Below are 27889 nucleotides of genomic sequence, written 5' to 3'. Positions count from 1 at the left end.
TGGGCAGGGCGGGCCGGGCCGGGCCAGCGCAGGGCTCGCTGCGGGGCCGCGGCCGCCACCAGCGGAGCGCCGAGTGCCGGGCGCCGCCATGGCAGAGGGCACCCGGGACGAGCGGTTCCTGTACATGATCTCCTGCTTCAGGCCGCGGCTGAGGCAGATCATCCAGGCGCAGCCCGTGCTGGACCAGCTCCCCGCGCTGAGCGCGGAGGACAGGGACAGGGTGCGTGCGGCCGCGCTGCAGCGCGGCGCGGCGGCGGGCGCGGAGGAGCTGCTGCGGGCCGTGGAGCGCGGCCCCCGCGGCCGCGGCTGGATCCGCGAGTTCCTGCTGGCGCTGGAGCGCGGCGGCTGCGGCCTGGCCGCCTGCTACGCCAACCCCAGCCTGAGCCAGCTGCCCTCGCCGGCGGAGGAGGCCGAGCACGACCTCTGCGTGCACCTGGTGCAGCTGCTGCACGGCACGCTGGTGGACAGGATGCGCGCCGTGCAGGTGGCCGAGAAGTGCTTGCAGATGGGAATCTTCCAGGACGAGGACGTGGATCGGGTGAGTCTGGGCGCAGGCAGTGCCACAGGCACTGGGGCTGTGGGGCAGGTAGGAAGCCACAACTACAAATGGCATAGTAAACGCAAAAACAAAAGGGGAGTTCACAGACTTGAGGGAAAATAGGTAATGGGTCCAGGTAAGCCGATGAAGACTGTTGACAATGGGCCAACAGGTGGGATGCCAGCTAAGAGCCTGGCAAAGAAAATGCCAGGAACAGAGGATTGGGCCAAGGCAGTATCTAAGTGGAAGAAATATGTCAGACTTTACTTATCATTTTGCCACAGACCTTAGGCTCAGAAGATCTTGTGTTCTGGCCCTTGAACCATACCAGGAAGTAGAGATGGTCCGTAAAGTCCTAAATAATGCTGAGTTAAAATAAAGCAAGATTTTCCATCCCCCTTTTTTTCTATAGGTTCACTAAGGACTATCACACTAGACAGTGACATGAGCGGAAATACCAGTTGGACAAGATCAAGGAAGTGTTAACCTTTGATGAGAATGCTGCCCAGTGTTTATTCCACTTGGCTAAGAATGGCTTGCCTGGAATGTGAAACCTATTTGAAACTCAAAAAAAAATGATATCCTGAAACAGTGTTAGAACAAATTTAAATAAAAATTGCCATGGCAATAAGGGGAAAACTGGTAAAATAAGGGTGTAACTAAATCACATTTGCACTCTGAGCCTTTGCATCTGCTTTTGAGGTAGTTTTTATGCTCCATTTCAGTTAAATGACTGTCAGATACATAATTTTGTGTTGTCACCATCAGGTGGCAGCAATGATCAGATGCACCCTAATTAGAAGGGAGCCAAGCATGGTAACACAACAGGCAGATGCAGAGGCCTTTTAGGAAGCAACTGACTCCATTCCCTGGTAAGAGGTCCTCATGTTCCCCTGGGTCACCTTTTTGCTGCTGTTTTTTTGCTGGTATTTCCATCAGACCATTTGATACCTTTCACAATCCTGCCAGTTTAAACTCCCAGTGGAGTTTAGGCGTTCCTAATGTCTCCCACTTTCCACACACTTCCTTTTAGTCACGTACCAGTCAGGTGTTCCCACTACTATGCCTGCCTATTTCCTTGCATCTCGGCATGGGTGATTCTTGAGCTTTGAGAAAATGGCCCTTGAGACTGAACACCCGGCTCAAGCTGCTTTGCTCTTGGGGTTTTGTTCCTCATGTGATCACATGTCAAGTTCTGCTTGTGACAGCCTTGGGACGCTGTCGTAGCTTCTTTAAGGACAGTAGCCACTTTCTAGAGGCTCAGCTATTGTATTTTTAAGTGGGAGTTGAGATGATGAAGCCAGAGTTAAAGAAGGGAAATGTTCTTTTTTATGTATGAGGTCATGTTATAGATTAAGTCTGAACTTTGGTAAACTGTGTGACACCATTTCTCCTTAATCAAGGTTTCCCATTCCCTGAACCAGGCTGAACACCAATTGTTATTCCACAATACTAAGAATTATTATATAGCGGTTACTATTTTAACCATTGTCTAGTACTACCAGTCTCTCTCCAATTAAATTCCAGATCTAATAGGTTTTATATATCCTACCCAAAATCATATGTGATGAACATGAAGTTGGACAAAATTGCAATACCTCTCTTCTGATGAGTGGCAGGTCCACTTTATATCTTTATTTTTCAGTATGCTTGAATAATGACAGGGAAATGCACCTATACTCAGGCCATTTCTGAAGTCTGAGGGTTGTTTCTGGTTTTTTATTTTTGCCAGATCCAGACTGTTACTGACAATCGTGGGAACAGAGATGGTGCAAGGGAGTTACTGAGCAGAATAGTCCAGAAGAAAGATTGGTTTTCTTCTTTTTTGATTGCTCTTCGTGAAACCCAGCATGAAGACCTTGCAGATGATTTAAGTGGAAATACAGGAGGTAATCATCTTATTTCACTGGTACTCATGTGTGGATTTTTAATCTCTTTTTTTTTGTTGTTGTTGTTTTTTTTGGTTTTTTTTTTTGTTCTGTTACTTAAGAAGCAATGCAGGATTCCCGCCATATTGTTTTCTTGTGACACTGGGACTAATGCTTTTGATTGTCCAGGGATTTCAAAATCAAGTTATGTAATAGCTTGATAGATTTTTAAATACTAAAAATCATTATTAAGCAATATGAGAATTATAACAGTGTGATTTAGTTGCAATTAAACTGAATCTTGCTTTTAAAACACACTGGTTTTCGGTGTGATTTTTATAATCATTCATAAAACATACTCTGAAAATTAATTTGAACAAACAAAACAGACTTTACCTGAATTTCTTCTTCAATACAAGTGTTTCCTATACAGAACTGTTTACAAATATTTTTGGAATTTTAAAGTACTTTGCATACTTTAAGACATTTATAAGTCTCAAAACATTATAAGATTTACTAAAAATAATGCAATAAACTAGTAGAGTGGCTACTCCTTTTCATTCATATATAATGTTTACAATACTGTAAAGTTATCCCAGTGCTCCCCTGTATTCTTAAATATAAAAAAGAAAGCAGTCCCAAATAATTTATCCCTTATTTTTAGTCCCCATATGTTTTCTAAAATTTTAGAGACTAAATTACTTTAACAGATTTCCCATTTAGCAGCTTCAGCCTGCTCACTTGCGGAGCTCACCAGAGCTGTCTCTGTGCTTTTAGTTGCTGCATATGGGTCAGAGCATTAAGATTGAGATAAGAGGGACATGAAGGTGTCTCTTTCAGCTTTGGACAGGAATCGGATGGTTCTGCCAGACACAGACAGGCAGCTGTGATATTTGAGGATGCAGTAAAAGATGGTTGAGTGTTGCAGTCTGCAGGACAAGACCAACCAAGTCAGAGCCTCAGAAGATCATTTTGAGTGCAACTCGGGTGCTGGGAATAGCTCAGCAGCTATTGTGATCCTAATTTTCATTCTGTGTTGCAGCTGTGTGAGGCTTAAATTCTTGTCTTCACTACTTTGCCATCAGTAAGGTAAACAAAGTAACAAATATACAAATTATTAATACTGTTTTCGTATTTTTATTTTCAATTCTTTTCACATTTTGCATTTCTGAATTTTCAGTATAGTGCAGATTATATAGGGTGAAACTGAGGATTAATTCAGTTGTTTGATGGACTACTGAATTAATGCATTTATTCCACAATTTCTTTGTAGTCTTGGGTGATGTAGACCCCAAAACAAACTGTACAGACTAATGTATCAATCACGAATGGTGTTGCTCTTAACAGAGGATAAGTAATTTTCCATGTACACAGTCCTGTATGTGTGTAGATATGTGAAGTGTGTGGTTGCAGGAGCATGTCATAGAGAGGAAACAGCTTCATTGGGCACTGTGATGCTACATTTTGTCATTGCAGCTTGACCCCCTGTGATTTGTTACAGTAAAATATGTTGTTATTAGTAAACACCTACACACAGAAATCAAGAACTTAATAAAAATAAATATATTAACCTCTTTAAGTTTAGTTTCTAATTGTAGATTAGTAAATTCTTAGTAAATATTTACATAAAGATCAAAATTCCAAACTACAACATTTGAGTCAAGACCAAGACCATATGTTATATACTGTTATGTGCCTGATAAATACAGGTTAATTCTGTGTTTTCTGTGCTCCACACTAAAAGAAATGAAATGTTTTATAGAACTGCCTTTGAATTTCTCTATCTTTTCTGGGAACAGAGAGTAAACAAAATGGGATGGAGCAGACTACAAATGAAGAAACAGAAGTTACAAGCCAACCAGGAAACGTCATAGAGGAGAATTTGAAACAGGAAGAAAATGTGGATGATAGTTTCTGCAGTGAGAGCAGTCTGTTGGAAACATCCATAGAAAAGAATTCTGTGGTGTCAGGTTTGTCCACTAACTGGTATTTTGATCTGGTATAGATTAGTATTTTTGAATTATATTTAATACTTTTGATAAAAATATTAACGTTATTAGGTTAGTATTTTGTTTCACACATAGTAGGCTTATACTATCCAATGACAACATTGGGTTAACATTGACAGCTCTGTACAGTGTTGACTAAGTTTAAGATAAGAGGAATGTTTTTATACCACTAAAACTGCAGCTGTATTAAGTACTTCTGTCTAGAAGGCTGGAAATGCTATATTGAAAAGCATGTTTTTGTTTTGAAAAGTCCCTCAGTGTTGTCCAACAATTAATTTTTCTGTTCATTTTAAGGTTTTTTATTTACAGGTATTCAGCCTTTCTCATGTTACATACATACTCAGAAGTACATTTTTAGTAAAAATGTTTAGGAATGGTTGTGGCCTGTTGTTCATACAGATCCACTCTTAAAAACATGCCTTGGGAGTTGATAATGAGCAGCAGCAATTACCAGCAGCAATGCCCAAACACAGCTGTGAACCAGTCTTTCAAACATGCATTGCATGATTCAGGAACTGTGTGTGTTCCAAATTCATATGGAGCTCAAACAATAGTTATAGCTAAGGTAAATCCTGCCTGAAATTATACTAGTGGGCTTACTCAACCAAAGGAGTAAGACAGCTAAGACTGCTCTCTTTTTATCAAACATGAATATATTTTTTAAATGGCTCTGAAAAACTGAAGCCTTTCATTGTGCAACAGTAGTAGCCTATTTCTTATTTCACATGATATTAACAGGATATCACTGCTTTGTAGCAAGTAGTGAATTATTAACTACAGCAAAATTATCAGCTTGATTTTCCTGGGTTAGAACATAATTTTGCAGTATAAAGAAGAGGTGCCTAATATTTAATGATAATTCAAAATAGATCAGACTGGATTATTCTTTCTGGATAAAGCTAAGGCTCGTATAGAGCCTACTAAGGGTAGGTTTTCATTGCTGTTAGCCAGATCTCCTACTTGCCTCTTGTTGTGTTGAGGATTAAGAAAATTAGATCTATCAGTTATTAACTTGTTAAGTTAAAAAGTTATTCACTTTTTAGGTAATTGTAGCTAAAAAGCTATTGTCTCAGCATAGAACTGAAATTAATAGAGTGGGTGTTAGCAGTTTGGGCAGTTGAGAATATCTGTTCAGTGAAATGGCTAAGGGGGTACAGAGTACATCTATTCCATCAGTTTGGTTCAGACTGATTTCAGTCGTGTGGAGTGTGTGTCTGCAAGTAGTTAGAACAAATCCTATTTGGTTTCAGCAGACAGTTCATTTCTGATCTACACCAGCTCTGTGCTATGAACCAAAGTAGTGTAAGTGGGGACGATTGATGGATTCACTGTAACCATGCAGTTGTGAGATGAACCAAAGTAACAGTGTAGATGCAGGGTAACAAGGGCTGCCAGGAGGCAGTGCTGCTTGGAGATTTCTGCAGAGGAGCTGCCTCACTTTCAGCCATCCTCAAGTGCAGTAACCTTTGACATCAATGCACTTGTACATTCAGATGTAGCAGCACTCCAGTCTTCTTTTATTTCCTATTTCCATCCTTTCTTGTGATTTCATAAAACTATAATTTTACACCAGGCAGATTAAAATAGAAATGGAACCCAGATTCTACTTCCAAGTGAGCTGGGAACCCACCTAGTTTGTAATTTGATGCTGTCAAGTGTTGTCAGTTTTGCAGTACACTCCCAGATTCCTTTATGTCTTGAGAAGGACATATTTCAGGAAGAAGCTTTTCAAGTAATTTGAAATTACTGCCATTTGCCCTGTATCTGGAGCTTCCTCTGACACTTTTATTTAGGCAGATGAAACAGAGACAGTCAGAAGGTATGAGAGCAGTAAGGCCATAAAAACAAGTAGAAATAGAACACTTAGCCTAAGAGATAACTGAAGAAAAATTGAGCATGCAAAAACACAGATAAGAAACTTCACATACACAAAATTACACAAAAGCAAGTAAATTCTTGAGGTCGAGGAGGTCAACACTTGGATTAAGTTGTTGCAGTTACCTATATAAGCAACAATTTAAATAATAGCAGCTTTTTCAAGGCTTGCTTTTCATTGCATTCCATTCTATTGTTTCTCTCTTATTTAGTGCTCAGTGTAAAGTGACTGAGTATCTTCCTGTGAAGTCTTCCTGTGAAATTCCGAATTACAATGTGCAAGCAGGACTCTAAGGGAAAAGTGACTCTATTATCAAAAGTGGTAAAAATAGCTGTTAGAATAATAACTCTTTTATCTTCATTATTTTGGATATGCTTACTGATTTGGTTTTTTTTAAATTTGTTTTCTTTTAAAATAATTCAAGTAAGTTGCCACTGTTGAAAAAGGAGAATGTTGTTCTGTTCACCTTTCATTTGGAAGATGAGTATTTTGCATTTCACATCACCACTGAAGTTTTCTGTTTGAGAGATCGTTGTATAATGCATGCTGCACATTGTAATTAAGATTATTGTGTACAAAACACTTTATGGATTCATATTTTCATGATTTTCAGAAGGTCAGTTTAGATGGGAGACCATATGGAATACACACACAGAATTTTAATTTTGTCCTCTCTTTCCTATTTTATGTGGATTCCTGCAAAGTAAAAGCAAGAGATAGCAGTGTTATCTTCATAGATGGGAGTTCCTATTAATGCTACTAATTAGTCTGTTACAGGTCTTTGAACATGGCTTGTAACTGGTGAGGTTTTCTTCTTTTTTGTGCCTTTCTGTTGATTGCATTCATTTGTTAGAAAAACTACTAAAACCTGACTCCTAGTGGTAGCTAAGATAGCTTCATAAGTTTACTGAATGCAGACCAGGTTCAATTCCCACTTCACTCACTAAGGCTTTATAGTGTATATTTTAGGCATTCCGTTCAAGGACACTGTAACTTCCATTCAGTGCTAAATTCTCATTCACAGAAACTATTTTGCTTTATGAATACTTTTCTGGGGACAATAAGTTGCAAAAAATATGTATATTAGGACGCAGGATATCCTATATAATAATAGGATATTCACTGGAAAGAACCTGATGGAAATTCAAGCTCATGGGTCAACACTATTATTCCGACTGATTCCGTCTGCACACTGTAGGCTCAGTTGCAGAGTGCTGTCGGAAGGATGATAGCTCAGAGTGATGCTGTTTGCAGCAGATTTTCCCGGAAGAACTGGGTATGTCTCTCAAAGGAGTGAGTTTGGCAAGTGCAGCTTCACCAACGGTGCCGGCGGCCCCAGATGAGCGCGTGTGAGGCGAGCGGGGCCCGGCAGAGGGCGAGCGGAGCGCGGCGATCCGCGCAGCGCGGCCGAGCGGCTGCGCCCGCGGCGCCGCGGCCGCCGCTCCGGCTCCGGTTCCGCTCCGGCTCCGGCTCCGCTCCGGCTCCGGCTCCGCTCCGGCTCCGCTCCGGCTCCTGCTCCTGCTCCTGCTCTGCTCCCGCTCCTGCTCCTGCTCCTGCTCCTGCTCTGCTCCTGCTCCTGCTCTGCTCCTGCTCCTGCTCCTGCTCCGCTCCTGCTCCTGCTCCTGCTCCTGCTCCTTCCCTGCTCCTGCTCCTGCTCTGCTCCCGCTCCTGCTCCTGCTCCTGCTCCTGCTCCTGCTCCTGCTCCTGCTCCTGCTCCGCTCCTGCTCCTGCTCCGCTCCTGCTCTGCTCCTGCTCCTGCTCCTGCTCCTGCTCCACGCGATTCTGTAGCTCATCACTGCTTCTATTTACTCGGGAACTATGGTTTGCACTTTTCATGTTATACCAAGAAACTTAAAAAAATAAACATAAAAATACTAAAAAACACAGTTCTGGTTTTGTTTTTGTTCTGCTACAGATGTAGCTCTCATGGCTTGCAGCGAGTGAAAGGGAATGTTCAGTTTGCCAGCAATTTTTTTTTTTTTTTTGCTTTTCACCTTTCTGGAAAGATACAGTAAAATAGGACTAAAGGGGATTTTGCAGGTGATGATGTCTGCAACCCCTGATTTTAGGCAATAAATCATGACCCCTAGTGCCTTACCTCTGCCATGCTTTATTAATCTTCCACTCCATATTTTCTTTCATAAGAAAATGAATAATGTTTTTAATTTTTTTAATCTCTATCAAAACTAGGGAACATTAGATCTCAGCCATCCCAACCTGACATTCATCTAACCTACTTTAACAACTTCGGGGGAGAGCAAACAATACATATTTTCCATTAATATTTGTATAGCTATTCTATTATGCTACTTTTCTTTGTGTTTTTCATTTAGAGTCAGATGTCTCCACAGGAGATGGAAGTGTCAGTAACTCGAATGAAAATCTGGAACAGAGCTGTACAACCAGTGATTCAGGTACATTTCTCTTCTGTTATTATTTAGTAATTGCAAAGTAAGGTCTAGGGGAAGTACTCTGTGAGTGGGTTAAAACAAAACTCAGTGGAGGGCTTTCTTTCACTGTAAACTCTAGTTCACTGTATTTAGATGCCTGACTTACTCTTTGTTGGAAAACAGATTCCATTTTTAATTGTCTGGACCTAAGTCCTAGCCCCAAAACAGTCGATTTACTGAAATCATCTGAACAGGGCTCTAGACATCATCATTGTACAAACTGGTCAGCGAGGCAGAATGATGAAATCACACAGGCTGAAGGGACTAGAAGTCATCCAGTGCAGTCACCTGGACAGATATTCATAATTCTGCCACACAGACGTGTTTCTTTTACTCTCAGAGAGGAGCTAGATTGTGCCTGGCCCCCACATAGGGTGAGAGGGAATAAGAATGTTTTAGAGGCTGTGAAAGAGCAGAAGCATCTTCTGAGTATTTGCAGAACAATAATGAAAGTCCACTTTGGACCCAAGGACTTTAGCAACCTTATTTGTAAAAGCAACCTAAGCAATGGGGGATTGGTATCCGAAGATCTTTGTGAATCTCACATGTAAGCATGTTCTAAATACAGTTTAAAACTAGATATTGGACTGTATCTAAATGATACTTAGCAGACAGGTATTATCTTGCTATGTATGAAGTCTGACCCAAACTATACACTGCTATTGTAGAAGTGTCCCAGTACTCTTTTTGTCTTTTTTTCTTCAAACCTCAGGCAAAACAAATTGGGAGTTATCCACCATGGTGATCAGCCTGTTTACCTATATAGAATTCAAGAACTACTTTTTGGAATCTAGCCTTTATAACATTTATGCTGGGACTATGTCTTGTACAAGGGCTAGAAAATATCTGAACACCTTTCAAGCCAACAGGGCCTAATAAACCTACTATTACATCATTAAGATCACTTTAAGTATTATATATCCTATGCCTGCCAAGTATTTATTATAAATAGTTTTAAAATAGTTTTAGGCTTTTAAAGTATTAAAATCCACATATTTTGTAATTCAGGATAGCTCAGATCTAAATTGCTACACTACAGCTAAAATTATAGTCTGTGTGTTGCTAAATCCAAAGAATTTACTTTGCATTTCTTTAGCAACTGAGGACACTTATCAGTCACATTGTATTTTTTGACTCACTCTGTCACATGAAATGTGTGGGCATGGGAACTTCCCTGCTCTGTGGACAGGCTGGCAGACTGTATCGATTGCTCATGAGCCAGGCTCATGACATTTGGCAGCACGTATGTATGTATGGCCTCATCCTTTAAGATTCCTCAAGTGTCTCTCCAATTGTCTGTCCAGTTGAGCTAACTGGGCATTTGCTGTGTCCAGTAATCCAGGAAAAAAAAACCCAAACACTGCAGTTTTGTGAAGAATGGAGAACAGATTTTTTTCACAGTGTTTATTTCCTATATGTTCTGTATACATGTGGCTTTTAAAAACAACTAGTTTAAAAGTTTTTAGTCCATGCTTTTTAGTCATGTATGGTAAATTCAGTGAGAGCAATAATGAGAAAAGGAATGCAAGAAGATGCAAATGCGCTATTAATGGATTTTATAATTTGAAATTTTGCAGTAAGGCTGTTTGAATGGTGTTGCTACACAGTGACATGATGTGGATTTTAATGCAAAGAATCATGCGGATTCAGCTGCATTTTTATGTGCAAGGTTCATTTCACATTTTAAAATTGTTATAGGTAGGACAACAGAATCATTATCATGTTTCTTTTAGCCCAGAGCAGCAATTGAATGTAGACAACTTCCCAAATGTTATAATGTGCATGATGAAAAATCTTTAAGTATTTAATGCTTTAATCTGTGAAAAGATTCCTGTATTAGCCTTTATCTAAACAAGGGCTGAAGAAGCTAGGAGAGAGCTAAGTTAAATATTTTTCAGGCCTGGTCTGTTAATTGAGGATGTTAAGGAACTGAAATTTAACCAAACAGATGGGTGATAAAGTGCTAGTTTCAATATGATTGAGCTATTGAATTTAGCCAACCAGAAAGCAAACAATGTTCTTCCTCAAAAGAGAGTAGTAGAAGTCAGATTAAGTAACAGCAAGTACTCTCTGGTGCAAATGTCCCTGTGTCCAGGTAGCACTGCACTCACACTAAAAGGCAAAACAAGCAAAAAACACTTTAGAATGGCATTCAGATGTTTCCATCAGCAGTGTTTTATCAAGCTTCATTACTTTTTGTTAGTTTAATTTTATTTAATGGAATCAGGAATACTAGAAAAATATACTTACTTTGTGTGTAATGTATCAGTGATAATAAAATCCTCATGATTCTGCATTGAATGGTATCATCAGGAAACAAAACTAGGGTTTTTCTCCCCTCATTTTTAATCTAGTACAATGAATTTGTGCATTTTCTTCAAGGAGGGCAGTTAATACTTGAAGAGTGATCTAAACTTATTTGTAGGGAAAACACCCCATGAAAACTCAATTGAAATAAATCCTTCTGATAGTAAGATGTATATACATTAGCTCTGACTCCCTAAATATATGTAAACTCTGAGACTTGATATGCATTTCTTACTGCTCAAAATAATTCAACGGCATTTTTCTTTCACTTTTACGGTTAGAACATTGTTTCTTTTGTGAGCCATAGATCTAAACTCTACCACTACACTTTCAATAAGAGATTGAAGGCTTTGGCCTTAGGTGGCAGATGTATGTGACTTTCTAATGAACATCCAATTGCATTATGTATGTGTCAGGCTAAGAAGCAATGTAATCTACCATGAGTAGGTGTGATACATTCTGCAGTTAGCTCCATCTTGTATGGGCAATTGAATTTTCTTATCTATTTGGTCTTTATATTTTATAACTCCCTCGACCATTTTTAAGTATTCCATATATTTTTTCTTTCTATGGCTCCATTTTTCATTCTCTGGGAAGTATTTAAAAAGGTAACTCCTTTGTAACCAAATAAATTTCAGTGTCGGTGAAGGAGAACATCACAGAAGCTTGGCTAGGTTATAAATACTGCAGCTCCAAACACAGCCTTTGTTGGTCCCAGTGCTACTGAACTTTATTATTTGAATTTATACCTAATAGCAGTCATTTCAACATAGATGAGTGAAACTGTTCTGTGGCAGTTCCACCTGCCCTGAGTGGTGACTGAATGGAAGCAGTTCTGATCCAGAGTTGCACAGGTCCTCAGAGCAACATTGTCTATACCAGTGTGCTGTTTCTATTCAGAAGATGCTTCTGATAGTAAATTAATATTTTTCCTTTTGACATTCTGATACATGTTCTGTGCCTCCTGTTTGAAACTTGTATTTCGTTGTACCCTTAGATGAAGATGAAGTGGAGAGGAGAGCCTCACCTGAGCCAGATCTGACCCTGAGAGATTACCAGATGGAAGTGGCAAAGCCAGCACTGAATGGGGAGAATATTATAATATGTCTCCCTACAGGCAGTGGTAAAACCAGAGTGGCAGTTTACATTACCAAAGATCACTTGGATAAGAAGAAAAGAGCATCAGAGCCTGGAAAAGTCATAGTACTTGTTAATAAGGTAAGTTGGTCCATTTTTTAGAGAATACTATTTTTCAAACATCATGCATTGTTAATAAAGACATTGTAAAATTAATATAAACACAATTCTCAACTTCTCCAGGTGTATTGTGTTTAAAGACAGATCTAGACTATAATCTCCATTGCACCATCAACCTTGTGAAAGCTCAAATTATGTACTACAGCGAAAGTGCAAATTTAGATGTGTTGTAATAACCATATTATTGGGAAAAGTACAATTTAATTTTGTAATGAATTTTGAAAAATAAAAATATTTTTCACATTCTGTGTTTCAATTTTTTAATGAAGGCCACCTAATGAGTCTCACAGTAGTTAAGGAATGTTTTGTCAGATTTTCTGATAATTGCTGTAATTTTTGCAGTTAAATTTAGCACATATAAATTAATCTTCTATTTTAATATTAAAATATAGAAATACATTAAAGAATTTTATTGAAATTATAAACAGTATTCATATCCTCTTATAAGATAAATATGAAAGCAGTTTATAAATTCAGTTAAATGGCCGGAGCATGCATGGTTTGTTCTTTCTATCAAAGGCTCAGTTAAGCCAAAATTCTTGGGACAAAAAGATTTCACAGGAGAGGTTTCAGGGGAGAAATTGGTTTGGGGATTTTTGCTGCTTAATTTTATTTTGTTCATCTAACAACATTTGTGGCAAACAGGCATGTATTTTTAAACTTGTGTTTAATATGTTTTAAATTATTTGAAAACTTTTGTTCAGGTTCCGCTGGTAGAACAGCATTTAAAAACAGAGTTTAGTCCATTCCTGAAACGTTGGTATCAGGTTATTGGTTTAAGTGGTGATTCTCAGCTGAAAATCTCATTTCCTGAAGTTGTCAGAAGAAATGATGTCATCATCAGTACAGCACAGATCCTTGAGAACTCACTTTTAAATGCATCCAAGGAAGATGAAGAAAGTGTCCACTTATCAGGCAAGTATTTTATTCTGAAATTTTTACAGAGGGTATAAAAGTATGTCTCTATTCTGGAAAATTGCAGAGTAAAAATGTGCCACATTCAATAGGATTCTTTTTCGATTTACTCATTTTATAAATACAAGCTGTAGTCAAAATCAGATCTCGATTAATAAGCATGCAGGCCAAAATTAGACTCTGTGGTTATTTGTACTAAATACTTGCTATGCTTCCTATTTTATCTAAATAAATTCTTAAGAACAACTTTGTTCAAATGCAGTTGTACTGATTCCACTTTCCAAGCTTGGTAGAGCATTGAGTCATATCACATAGAAGCCACATATAGGATGAGAAAAAAAAACTATTAAAACTCAAATGCACTTGATAGTTTGAGAAGTACAGTGGAACACAAGATAAAAGCTAATCTGTTGTGAAAGTTATATTCTTTAAACCCTTGTAATTTTGCTAATATTTAGTGATATGGTGGCTTATAACTGTCTCTCTGAGCTCAGCAGATATAATGGTTTCCTACCATAAAGGAAGTTGAAGAAAGCAAAAGATAAAGAAGGCGAGATTGTTTTCCCAGAATACTGAAGTGGCAGGTATCTCTGGGAGATCAAAAAGGAAATTGTATTATCTGGCAGTGAGGTACAAATAGAACAGCCCATGAGGTCAGCTCTGGGCCTGGGCTGCAGTGATCTTCCTCTATTTGCCTGCAAACAACTCCTTTTCAGATGGTGAAGGATGTAGGGGAGAGATGTGATATTTAAAATAATAGCCTTGAGATAAAAGTATTGGTCTGGATGTCACAGAGACAGCAGAAAAACCTGAGGGGTTGGTCTGTGTCTGTCAGTGCCTAGTGCTGACTGGGGTACTGCTTGATCCAAAATGACTCCTGCAGAGCCACTTGGGTACCTCAGAATTGCATTCCCCTCTTCAGAATGCCTTGTTATTAACCTAGGCAGAGTACCAGCAATTTTCTTAAACTTATTTCCTCTCCACTATATCTAAGTTAATAAACTTTCCTACAGCTGAATAATTTTGGAATGCTGTATGGAGGCATCTGAACATTTCTACTGGAACTGCTGGCCTGTTTCAAATTGGGCTGAGTCCCAACCAGATTGTGTAATGAAGTGGGTTGAATGGGTTTCACACTTTGTGAAGTTTCCTTCATAAGGAGCTACATTTTTTCCAGAACTTAGGCTGCCCTGCACCTCAGGGTTTTTTTCTGTGCTATTACACCTGTGCTCGTAGGTTCAGCTGGACCAAAGCCAAGCAAGCATGGGCACAGACAGCTCAATTTCTATGCCTGTGACTTGGTTAACTCTCAGCCTTTATAAATCATCCTAATTAGTTACAAGTTTTTTTCCCAGAAAAATGAGTTACAAGTTTTTTCTGTGCCTACTTTTTTTATCTGTTTCCACAGAGGTCCACATTACACATAACATGGAATTCCAGCCTCAGCAGTGAAATGGAGGGGACTCTCTTAATTGCATTTTATCAAAGGTTTACTCTCTTTACCAAGGGCTGAAATCACTGTGTGGACTTTCTAAATGCTGTGTATTCTTTCCCTTCCTTAGTAGAAGAAACACCTCCCTTCTGGAAGGTTAGTTTCTACACAAGTAATTATAGAATATGCATGATGGAGATGATGGTCAAAATCTAAGGGAGCAAGTTCATGTTCGCAGAGTAACTGAGAAACTACCATCACTGCTTCTAAAATACTACAATGTGTAGAAATCTTGGAAATAAGTAATAATTTAAATTTGAAACTACATCACTCCTGTCCAAACTGGCATCCTAAACTGTGAAGGCAATCAGTTTTCCTCAGTGACATGGAGCACTGGCTTACTCCCAGCAGAAGTATTTAATGTAGCCTTTTTCATATAACTTCCCTTGTTTAGTCTCTGTCTTTCTTTAGGTTCTAAATCAGCTGAGACTGATTTAACTCTCTGTTAATTTCCAACTTCTGCTGCCAGTTGTTGAAAACTGACTTGTAGTGGTGCAACAATTTGATCACATCAATATGTTTACACATCAATGTGTAAACAAGACTGTGGAAATTGTCCACATAAAAAAATATAAGAGTTTAACCCTGATCATTTCAGTGATCTTCTTTACAGTCATATCCACAAACTGACTTCAAATTGTTGGAAACAATGTGAAATTAGTTACTGGCCAGCTACAGAAGGACTGGGAGCTTCATGAACCAGTTTTGCTGCTAGAGAAACAAAAATGTTCTTGAATCTTTCAGCTCAAAACCTTGAAATAAATGTCACTGACTGCATGTGCAGAAAGATTAAAGATATATTTTCTATATCTTTTGAGAAATTTGAAACAAAAAATAATTTTATTTTTCTTTCATGTATAGTATATTGTTTGCATATGAATATACCCTGACCAAAAAGCACATACCTGTCTGAATTTCCATCAGTTTCCTCCACTACGAAAGAGAGATGAGCAGTTGTGCTCCCACTAATCTTTGTTTTTTCCAATAACACATCCATAAAGTAATAAAAATCTTTTAACTGGACACTAATAGGGAGGAAATCTATGTGTTGCTACAAAATGGAAGCATATTTTGACCACAACAAGCCTTTCAAGAATGTCTGAAAGGCTTCTAACATATTCTGTATCTTCTCAAAAGCAAACAATATGTAGTTTGTAAGACACAGTTGTGGATATGAAAGATAGTATTGAGTTCAACTATGATATATTCTTACCACTGGTAAGATATGAGAAATATGTCTCTGAAATTCTTTCTATAATCAGATTGTTTTTGCAAAAATGTAAAGTCTTTTTTTCCATTGCATGACATGTAAAACTACTTGGCACATCAGGACTGCAGCAAAGGTTCCAAAGTCCATTACATATATTCAGCATTCATCCACACCTTCCTCCACTACTTCAATTTCCTAGTACATTAGCCCTCAGACAAACTGATGGGTTCTTTTCAACACCATCCTTACCTGTTACAAGATTTAGTCACACAAATTCTGCATTTGAAATAGAATTATTCACTTTAAGAGTCTTTTTTTTTTTCCCAGATTTTTCCCTCATCATCATCGATGAGTGTCATCACACTCAAAAGGAAGGTGTCTACAATAATATAATGAGACGTTACTTAAAAGAAAAGATGAAGAACAGGAAGCTGGCAAAGGAAAACAAACCACTGATCGCACAGCCTCAGATTCTGGGACTTACAGCCTCACCTGGTGTAGGAGGTGCAACATCCTACTCAAAAGCTGAAGAGCATATTCTGAAAGTAAATAGCCCTAACACTTACAAACCGTCAAAAGGATATTGTCTTGTTCAAGTAAAACTTTTGAAATCAGTTTTAGGCTCCAAATGGACAATCTGATTTTTTTTCCTTGTCTACATGGAAGTTCACCTCATAACCATTAAAAAATAATGGAAATCCTTACACAAATAAAAGTTACTTTGCAGGAGGAGTAGGGTTACTGAAAAGGGAAGTTAATGATTCCTCACTTGAAAAAACTTCTCAAGATCAGAGGCAGAAAATCCACAATATAGTACAATTTTATGGTTACTGAAAGTCTTACTGCTCCATTGATGGCTTATAATTTACTGTGTATTCCTAAATACTAGAGACATAATGTATTTTATATCTGTATTTCTAGAGTGACTAAGATAAGCATTTTTGTGTCAAAAAAAGGAAAAATAATGTTGAACACTTAAACAAAGCAGAAACCACTTGTGAGATGCAGTAGCATACAAATGTATTTTATTTTTTTCAGTTAGAGTTACTCATTGGCGTTGCACAAACACCTAACTAAAGGTAGTCTGTTAAAGTCTATACCTAAAGAAACTATATTTTACTTGAAATAAAATGGTTTTGCATTAGTAGTAGAAAACTCTAATTTAGCCCAATACTGCAGTCAAAAGTCCTGACTAGTAAATTCTATTCTAATCTCCTGACTAGAACAGAACATGATATTGAATAAGTGAAGCCTGCAAGAATGTTTTATGCTGTACTGAAGTAGAAGAATTGCAAAGAATTTTGACACAAAAACTTGCTGGCAATGGAAAAAGCAGAAAATTCCTTTTCATCAACTCTGAATTCCTAGTGATAGGATTCTGGGATTTGTATCTGAATCTGTTATCTGAATATGCAAGCTGAAATATACAACTACCACTGATTACATTAAAAAGATCACCTGTCAGTCTTTCTTGACTGTTTTCTCTGCTCAGAATAATGTTATGGTTTCCCTTATTACTTAATGACTTACACCTATTTTCTCCTTGGAAAAGGTCAAAAGCAGAAAAGTCCAGTTCAGTTGTGCACTTAGCACAGAAATTCTGTGTCTTCCTGTTCCAGGAAAGATTATCTCAATTTTTTTTCTACTCTTATAACAGCCCTTACTTTTATGATGAATTCCTGGTATTTATTTTCTTTTTTTCTATTTCACCATTATTTTTATTTATTTTGTACTCCAAAATCTATTCTTCCAAAGTACTGATGATATATTTTCCTTCTCAAAATATTTGGTTTGCATCCTGATCTACAATTTTTTTCCTGTGTGCAAGAATCATTTCTGGCCTAAAAAGTAACTTGTGCAGTTTATCTCAAATGTTTTTCAAAGACCTGGGCTTTCATGTGCTGATACTGCCTTTATCCAATTTTTATGAAAGAAAGTTAAGTTATATAAACGTCAATATCTAAATAAGAACCTCTGTTGTACTAATTCAGTTTTCATGTGAAAAAACTCATTCAATATTAAATAAATAACATTTTGTTTTCTCCCAGATCTGTGCCAATCTTGATGCATGTAGAATTATGACTGTTGAAGAGCATGCCTCCCAGCTAAAGAATCAGGTGAAGGAACCATCTAAGAAGACTGTGATTGCAGATGACAAAAAAAGGGTATGTTTTTTTCAAAATATGCCCTCAGTATTAAAGTTATATTTCCCTTTAAAAATGTCTTGTATGGTATCAAAAACTTTTGTCTAATACTCTTTTTCTATAGACTTTTTATGATCTAGAGTGCTAATTTGAATGTTGTTGCTTTCCCATTTCAAAAAGCATCAGTAAAGTCAAATAGAACTAAAATTTACTTATATCAGTTGAATTTTGAGTTATCTGTTCAAAAGGCCTTCTAAAGCTTAAATTTGTATTGAAGTGATGATACTTCATTTTTTTAAAAGTACTACTTCACAGTATAGTTTTTGTAATATTCTAAACTGTATATTTACACATCACAAAACACACTTAACAGCCTTTTGTCTTTAATTTAAATTTTAAAAAATTATTCAATGTGATACTAGCCAATGTTTTTGTCACCCGAAGATGGTTGCTTACTTTGCCTAATCAAATTATTTCTAGGATCCATTTAAAGAGAAAATTACTGAGATCATGACAGAAATACAAAACTATTGCCAGCTGCATCCAAAGCCTGAGTTTGGAACTCAGACATATGAACAGTGGGTGATCAGAGAAGAGAAAAGAGGTAACTGCAGAGCAAATGTACCCCAGATTTGGATTTCATTGCGTCATTCTATACTAAGACTTTTTTTGTATTTTTGTTCCCTTCTAGCTGCAAAAGAAGAAAAACGCAGGGAACGTGTCTGTGCAGAGCACTTGAAGAAATACAATGATGCTCTCCAGATAAATGACACCATCCGAATGGTGGATGCCTACAATCTCCTAAATAACTTTTATAAAGAGGAGAAAAGTAAGAAGACAGTAAGGAGTGATGATGATGATGATGATGATAAACCAGCAGTATCAAAACAGGATGAAACAGATGAATTTCTAATAGGCTTATTTCATGGTGAGTTTGAAATACATTGTGATATTTAATATTTGAAATCCGTAATTCTGCACTAACATGGTTTGCATGGGCCCATTAGTTACTGCATCCTAGAGACTGCTGTGTTGTTTATTTTCACAGTACTTTGATATCCCACTTCCCACAGTTTTGAATCCATTAAGCAACATCATAGTGGGATCATATCATAATATGTAATAATGGTTCTTCAGCTCCCACCTAAAGGCACCTTTATTTTTGCTGCCAGTAAGTAAAAACTGTTTTCTGCTTTTATCCAGTGAAGTGTCCCTGAGGACACTCTTAACAGATACATAAAATATGTATTTCAGTAGTTACTCTTGGGGGGCAAAAGGTTGAACAAATGGAATACAAAAGTAATGAAATAATGAGTTCTTAACCAACCCTTTCTGCCAAAGTTTGTTTGTGTATATACTGAGAGAGTGCTGACTTTGAGTTAGTTTCAGGAAAAGAACATTTAGTTAGAGAATTAAAGAAAAGATTAAACTTCAAAGACCAAAGTTAGTTGCTTTTTTTCAGATCAGTCTTGGAACTAGAATTCATTCATGAATCTTTTTTACTCATTTTTTTTTTCTTTACTGCCTTTGCAATGAGAAAGAGCTAGACAAGTTTGCTTCTATCACCCATGGCTCTTGGGTGGTGCAAATGAAAACAGATTATACTGCAGTGTGACCCAGCTTCATGTATCCAATGAGCTAAAAATTTTTCTCACTATCATTGAGAAATGAAAAAAAAACCAACAAAAACTCTAGGTTAGATAATGTCAGCATGGTTTTAATGAATCTTCATACACGTCTATTCCCCCTTGTTTAGATTTTCAGTAGTGAGCTGTTGCTGAGAACCAAAAATTTAAACCAACTGAAAATGAAACTCAGTGTCATTAGTATAATTTCTAGTTGCTTTTACTTCTGCAGGTAAATGAAGTGCAAAGAACTTGTCAATGAAAAATAAATTCCATTTTGTTAGGATTTCACCACTGAGAGTGCTAGGAGTAATAGAAAAAAATCTAAAATTTCTAAGCATTAAGAGCAGAATTCATCTTTAGGTGATAAATGCCCTGGGGCCCTTAGTGTAGATTTAAGTAAGGTGGGAAACTGTGGGACTTTGTTACATTTATCTACTTTTTGTATGTGTTTCTATGATTGATTACATTCTAAAATATTAATAAGACTAGTCATAAAGTCACTGTCTAGGTGGAGTAGCAGTTTGTGGTACATCGACTATGATTGCCTTGGATTAGGTACGCTGCAATTGTCTGCACAGGGTCATGACATCAGAGTGTACTAACAAACCCAGTCCCTGCCTTGAAGTGTTCTGGTGTTTGATAATCATCTGATGGTTTTTAAATATTAGAAGTTTTTTAAAAAATTTAAAACACATGAGGAATCCTCCCTCCTTCTGGTCAATAGAGCCAGTTGAAAAGAGTCATTCATTTGACAGTTCACTGAGTGCATTGAAATGTCTTAGACCTGCAGTATCAATAACAACATGTCCATGCTAGAGTCTACTGTACTGCATGTTTCTAATGAGGATTCCTACTTTAATTCATGTCCAATGGACAATTTATATCTAAATTTATAAAAACATTACCAGCTCTGAGGCTGTGCATATTAATGTTTCTCCTTGTAAGACTTTCGTTCCGTGATTTTAAAATAGTTTTGTAAATATTAAAAGCTGTGATTTAGCTCTTTATTACAGTGCATTTGACTCTATACCAACTTTGTGTGTATAGACAGTTTTTTTCCTTTGGCTTATTCTCACCATGAAATATAGGCAAAGTGTATGATAATGGTGATTTCTTTTGGTTGATTAGTGTGTTTTTAGAGACTATAAACACACTTCAAAAATAATTCATATGCCACAGCTCTTCAAACTGAGTGTGAATTAGCCATGCTGGGAGAATTATATAGAAAGTTGTTATTTGCTTTGTGGGTTTTGGGGTTTATTTTGTTTCGCACTGTTGTTTTACATTGTTACATTTTCTTAATTTACATCTCTTCTTTTTAAAGCAAAAAAGAAACAGCTGAAAGAGTTGACTAAACAACCAGAAAATGAAAATGAGAAGCTCATGAAGTTGAGAAATACTTTAATGGAGGAGTTCACAAAGACCGAGGAACCTCGAGGAATCATATTCACAAAGACTCGTCTAAGTGCCTTTGCTCTTTTCCAGTGGATTAAGGACAACCCAAAATTTGAAGAAGTGGGAATTAAGGCCCATTATCTTATTGGCTCTGGACATAAGAGTGAAATGAAGCCCATGACTCAGGTATAGAACCATGCATATCAACATTACCTCTTGTACATGATTTTGGAAAACAGCTTGTCTTAATATTAGGCCAGTGAAATGAAGTTCGGAGCCCAGAGTTCTGGTTTCATACCTGCCAGCAACTTACCTTCATAAAGATATGTGAATAATAATGTTGGAATAATTTTATTTTCACAAGTAACAAGCTTTTTTGGTTCTTGATTCTATGGCAATAGGAGTAGGCAGCATCTGTTGCCTAGAGAAGTGTATAGTCAAAAAGAACCGAAGTTGTAGCAGGTCATGGGAAGCAAAAGTAAACAAAATGGAAAGAGCAAAAACACAATTAAATGAGTTTATACATTATATTTTAGCTGCTGAATTGAAAGCTGCTGAATTGAAAAGTAACACTACAAGGGAGATTATTCCTGTCTTTTTGTAGTATCACTGCTTAATTCAAATTACACCAATCTATATGCATGCTTCACACTAACACATAACCATTGATTATTCCTGTCTTTTTGTAGTATCACTGCTTAATTCAAATTACACCAATCTATATGCATGCTTCACACTAACACATAACCATTGAAAGAAAACTTGCCAAAATTGATACTACCAAAAATATTACAATTGATCACTTAGTTGTGTCCATCTTGTACCATTATGTTGATTTCATACATCACATCTCTCTGGTATACTTGCACTTAAGATATTTTCAAATCAAAGTACTTCACATCTCTTTTGTTCTGGTCTTTACTCCCCATACCAGAATTTAATCAAAAATGGTGTGTTTTAATGCTGGACAGAGTCCATTTTCTTATGCTGCGCTGAGTTTCACGGAAAAAAGTTCTCTCAAAAAATTTTCTCCAAAAGTTGCTGGAATTCTATCAAACTTCAAATTTAATTTCTGTGGCACATTGCACAAACAAAACAATAGCATCTGCATTTTGAAAGTGAATATAGCAAATAGCAAGTTTCTATTCCTCTGCTCAAGCTGATGACAAACACCCAGTTGATTCAGAAGTCTGTGATTTAGATCTTTTCTTTTTTAAGTGTATCACTGTTGTTCTTTTTGATCACCAGAGTTATGGTCTCCATTTATTATGGGGAATTTTAAGTGCTTTAGAACTAGAGCTGGAAGTCTGTATTTTAATCAGAAATTACTGAAGTGATAGAAATCCCGTCCTATGAGTAAGTACTTAAAAAAATTCAAAATAATAGAATAACTATATTAGCAAATCTTCTAGTACCTGTGACATAGGCTACAAAGTTCCAAGCCCAGGTACCATAAAAGGATTGTCTTCTGCTCCCTCCTCCCACAAAATACAGTGCTGAACTCCTGTTATATTCAATAGAAACTCCCATCTTTTGCAAGATGCTTAAATGCAGTTGTTAAAGCCACTTGATGTATGGCACTCAGCTCAGAAATGATGGGACTGTAATTCCTGAAAATCACTAATTGGAAGAAACTGGTAACAGAAGCTAATACTGAAAGTTAATTTGATGACCTTCATTTACAGAATGAGCAAAGGGAAGTAATTGATAAATTTCGATGTGGAAATGTAAATTTACTAATTGCTACTACTGTAGCTGAGGAAGGCCTGGACATCAAGGAGTGTAACATTGTTATTCGCTATGGCCTCGTCACCAATGAAATTGCCATGGTGCAGGTATGAGTTTTCTGCATATGTAACTTATTTTAATAATGCTTTTCTTTTTGCAGTGGAGAAATGGTGAATCATATACCTGACATTTAGAAATATTTTTTAAATACTTGAATGCTAAAAGAGAAAATGTTCTTGCAGCAAGGTTAATTTCCAATTTCATCCTCAGTCCGTATGCGATATAAACTTTGCCTCTCTGTAATGGTGTAGCATCTGTTCAAAGTTCTACAAAACATTAAGCTCTTTTAATAGAAGAGATACCTGAATATGATCATCAGACCAGTTGGTACAGGAGGCATTTGTACCACCAGTGTATGGACATCACACCATCATCAGCTAAAGAGAGATTATTACATATCAGAATATCAGTTTAATACATGCTCTCATTTAACTTGTAAACATAAGTATTTATATATTTAATATTTAAATGCATGCTTATATTTTGGCAACAAAATATACAGTTTTGGCATTGCAAAACATGCAAATCATGAATCTCCTGAACAGTTCTCACAGGTATCATGGATGATACTGAAGAAATAGTATGTGTTATCTACTGATTCTTCATCTGTCTGAGTTAAATGGAAAAGGCTGCACTCTGGGGATAGTGTATATGGAATAGTGCATGTCTTCCATTATAAAACTAGGAAAAATTGTTGTGTGATGTAATAGGGAGTATTTTGATGTTTATTTTTGTGTTCCTTGCAAATTATAGGCTCGTGGTAGAGCTCGGGCTGATGAAAGCACCTATGCTCTTGTTGCTTCAAGTGGCTCAGGGGCTGTTGAACGTGAAAGTGTTAATATTTTTCGTGAGAAAATGATGTATAAGGCTATTCAGCGTGTCCAGAAGATGCCACAGGAAGAGTATTTAAATAAGGTATTTACTGCAATTCTGCATTTTCCCTTTAAAGAAAACTGATTTATATTGTATGAAATACTTTCTATTTGAAATCTGCTTAGTGGAGAATAACTTAAAATAATATTAGTTACTACATATGGCTTTGAATTATTTTGCCAATATTTGTTTTATCATTTGTTTTTTTGTCCTTTTGAAAGGTCTGGTTTTCTGTTGGTAAGGAGAAAACACACAAGCAAGGGAAAATTGTCTAGAAGTCATGTTGACAGTGAACTCAGTAAAATAACTGAGAAAGAAAACTCTAACTGTCATTCCAGCAGAATGTTTGAGTGCTCTTACTGATCTATTTCTAGATTCAGAGTTTCCAGTTGCAAAGTGTAGTGGAAAAACAAATGAAGGTGATGAGAGATCAGCGCAAGACATACAAGAAAAATCCTTCACTAATAAAATTCTTATGCAAAAATTGCTCCAAGTCGATATGTTCTGGAGAAGACATACAAGTTATTGAAGACATGCATCATGTTAGTGTGAAAAAAGATTTCCAGTAAGTGTTTATGAACTACTTTATCTCTTTCAGGCAGAAACAGATTTTCTTTTCATCGAGGCTGTAACAGGGCCTGTAACCCTCTAGGCCCTGTGAGAAAAAAATAGATTGTTCCAATATTGTTGGGTCCTAGGCTCTATGGAGTTTACAGTTAAGGAGCTTGAACAAAATGTTTGTTCTTATTCCTGATTTCAAAGTGAATTGAGTTTAAGACTCCAAAAGAAAGAAAAGCCACTTCTGTGATACTATAAACTAGGTCACTTACTATGTAGTATGGTATGAATTCCTTTCTGCACAGGCTAATAGTAACTTTCAGGATCAAGTAGTCCCTAAATAAATGATTCAAGAATGTACACATACTCTGCAGGTCTGCATAGTCAGAACCAAATGATTCTGTTAAGGGTTAAACTTGAACTACAGGGAATAAAAAGAAAACCTTTTATTTTCAGGTATTATTTTGTTGACAGTTCCATGGCACCTGAAAAAAACAAGATAGTTCTGCCTGTTGTTAGAACAAGAGCCTGCTGCTCCCACTTTAAGATGTGTGAGGGCAGATGCAGCTCCTGAAATGCAATGAAGAGGGACATGGAGTACATGTGTATTTCATTATTACTTAGGAGCATGAAGCATGACCTTGCATTTTCACAAACAGTCAGAGAGTCTATAACTTATTAGGTTTCATATCTGATTTCAGCAGTCTTACTCACTGTTTATATATGTCTGTATGTAACATGGAATGACCAATGGATTCTGATGGGTGCTGTCTGTTTTTCAGAAATCTTTATCATATAAGAGAAAACAAAACACTGCAAGATAAGCATGCTGATTACCAGACAAATGGGGAAATTATATGCAAAGACTGTGGACAAGTGAGGAACATCTTATTTTCATACTCTTCTTCTTGTCTGTACTTGTTTCTGTATAGTGGTCTTGTCTTATTTTATCTGAAATGTGATATCCTTCTGCTTGCAGGCTTGGGGAAATATGATGGTTCACCGAGGTCTTGACCTGCCTTGTCTAAAGATTAGAAATTTTGTGGTTGTGTTTGCAGACAAGAAAACAACAAATGGTATTTTTAAGAAATGGGGAGACCTGCCCATTAGGTTTCCTAGTTTTGATTATGCAGCTCATTGTCCTTCAAGTGATGAAGATTAAGGACTTGGAATGAAAATAAAAGCCCTTTTCAAATTCTCTTTGTTGATCAGAAGTTCCTGTGTTCCATAGAGAATGCTGCGTCATGAGCACTGTGAAAGCTCCTGGACATAAGGCAACTGTCTTGAAGACAAAAAGCGAAACAAGAAAGGAGAAGGACAAAGTCACACAGCTGCTATCTGCACTCTGATTTGTACTCCTGGATAAAGATGGCAAATGCATTGTAGTCATATGTATTTATGGAACAAACTTCTGTCTCTTTTCACTACAGAATGACAACACTGTCCAAAGCGTGTTAGATGACCTGTTGTCTTTCCCAGAACATTGAAAAGAGACCTTAAGATACACCATGGTCATTATTTTCTTCATGCTGTAACCATTTTGAAGATAAAGTATCTCAAAAGAGGAGCTAACGTAAAGAAGATATTACCCATTATTTCTGAATCATGTTGCTACGTCAGTGTTTCATGACTGAATTCCTCCCTTCATATAGCTGAAAGCTCACACACTTTGACAAGACTAAAATTAGATTTCCCTTAGAAGACATTACAAGAATCAAGCCCTTAACATGAAATTGATTATTTTAGTGTCCAAGATGCACATTGCCAAAGTGACTGTGTGTCACTTTGGATTGTTAGCCTGGCTACATAATGAGGTCTGTATTTTTTTCAATAAATTGCTATAACTAACTTTTACCAGCTGTGATACTGTTAATTCTCTCCCGCTGGAAGAATTTAGAAGGTAATAATACCATAGCTTCACCCTAGAAATGTAAAGTATGATAGTATTCTGACTGTAAAAATAGCATAATGATTCTCCATATATATCTCATGAACAGATTTGTCCCCCCCTCATCCCCCCCCACCCTTTGCAAGTAAGATATTGGAGAGTGGAAGGAAGGTTTATTTGTTGTTACAACAGTAACTGAATTAATTATTAGAATACCCAATTGGGAAATCATCCAGATATCATTCATCATCTAGATCATCTCTGGATTTCTTTATTAATGAGTTGTTACAGGTACATAAATGCAATATAATACACAGCATTTTCAAGTATCTGAATTAGTTTATTCAGTACTTCTAAATAAGTGTAAAACACTGGTAAAAATACTACATTTCATAGACTGCTGCTGAGTCTTCAATCAAATACATTTCCATGCTGAGTAGACTTTCTGAAATCTGAAGTATTTATACTTCCCTTTACTGAAGTAACAAAAGTATATGCAGATAAATTTCTGCACATGTGCTACAGACCTGTGTGACAAGCATACCTGGGCTTCTTGTAGTTCACCTGGGTGCTGTTGTTATACTCCCAGTTCCTAGCGTGACTCTGCCACATTGTCACCAAAGCTTAAAGAGTGTTTGCACAATCTCACTTCAGCATAATGCATAATGAACCTCATATTAATCCTGCTGGTGTGTAGGGTAACAAATTTCCAGTCAAGTTATTTTCTCTGAATGGGGTTGTAAAACACACCCATATTGCCCATCCAGGAAGTGTGAATTTGTAAAAAACAATCTAACTTGCTTATCTTCTGCTTAGCTCTGCTTTTATTGCCTTTAGGGACCCAACATCCATCAGGGAGTGTGGCAAATCCTGATTGTATTTACCACTTACAGCTTTTATTAGTTCACAGATGTGGAAAGAAGAAAGTCATTGAGGTTTTGTCTAGCTGTGTGTGTGGCTGCTTAAGAACTGGATCCACCTGAGTTGTATGTTCACTGCTGTGTCTCCTTTGGTTTGATGTCATGCACAACCTACATCTGTAAATCTACATTTCCTTATACGTGAAGAGTAAATACTTTAGTAACCTTTGAGTAGTTGCATAACTGGTTAGATAACTGCTGGCCAAACTGAGTATGTTTTCCATAATTTGTCCAGTTCTCCAAGTGACTTATTCTCTTTCTACCTTTCTTACACTTTTATTTCTTAAGAGAATGGGTTCCTTTTGTTGCAGAAGTTAGGAAGAGCTTAGCTGTTGAGAGAGCTGCTGTTTGCTTCTTCACTGGTGCTAGTCTAAACAATCCAGAGAATTCAGGCATCAGCAGCAGTTCTACAAAGCTTGTAAATGTCATTCTCTGACAGGTCATTTTTTTCTTCTAATCCATGGCCATTGTGAATCTTATGAAAACTCATGCCTAAATAATTTGATTTCTGAAGTAGACAAATACATAGTATGCAGTATAAAGTCATTTTGTAAAGCTTTTTAGATCATGTGAGATTGAATCATTTCCTTTGAAGCATTCTTTAAGTATGCATTCATTAGAAGAAGCTGCATATTTGGAATGGAAAACTAGCCTGATCAAAAACCTACATTTGCAATTTTGTGATGTTCTGGTTGTCAGAAATAGCCAGTGTTGGTAGGAAAATGTTTTTTTCTTTGTGATACTCTGTAATAAATTCTTTGTAGTTAGCCCAA

General features: G+C 37.1%; 1 protein-coding gene across 1 annotated transcript; it reads left to right on the top strand.

Annotated features, from left to right (window-relative positions):
- Positions 1 to 10: 10 nt before the first annotated feature.
- Positions 11 to 27889, top strand: IFIH1 (interferon induced with helicase C domain 1). The gene is made up of 16 exons (XM_021528560.4): positions 11 to 538; positions 2271 to 2427; positions 4206 to 4376; positions 8625 to 8705; positions 12046 to 12266; positions 13010 to 13220; positions 16250 to 16467; positions 17971 to 18087; positions 18547 to 18670; positions 18758 to 18994; positions 21019 to 21275; positions 22775 to 22924; positions 23631 to 23792; positions 24125 to 24315; positions 25091 to 25184; positions 25288 to 27889. The coding sequence occupies exons 1-16, from the start codon at positions 89 to 91 to the stop codon at positions 25468 to 25470; spliced, it is 3024 nt and encodes a 1007-aa protein (XP_021384235.3). The 5' UTR covers positions 11 to 88; the 3' UTR covers positions 25471 to 27889.

This window comes from Lonchura striata, chromosome 7 (assembly GCF_050655825.1).
Source record: "Lonchura striata isolate lonStrDom1 chromosome 7, ASM5065582v1, whole genome shotgun sequence".
Lineage (NCBI taxonomy): Eukaryota > Metazoa > Chordata > Aves > Passeriformes > Estrildidae > Lonchura > Lonchura striata.
Note: the sequence above shows the minus strand (reverse complement) of the source record. Positions and strands in the feature narration are given on the sequence as shown.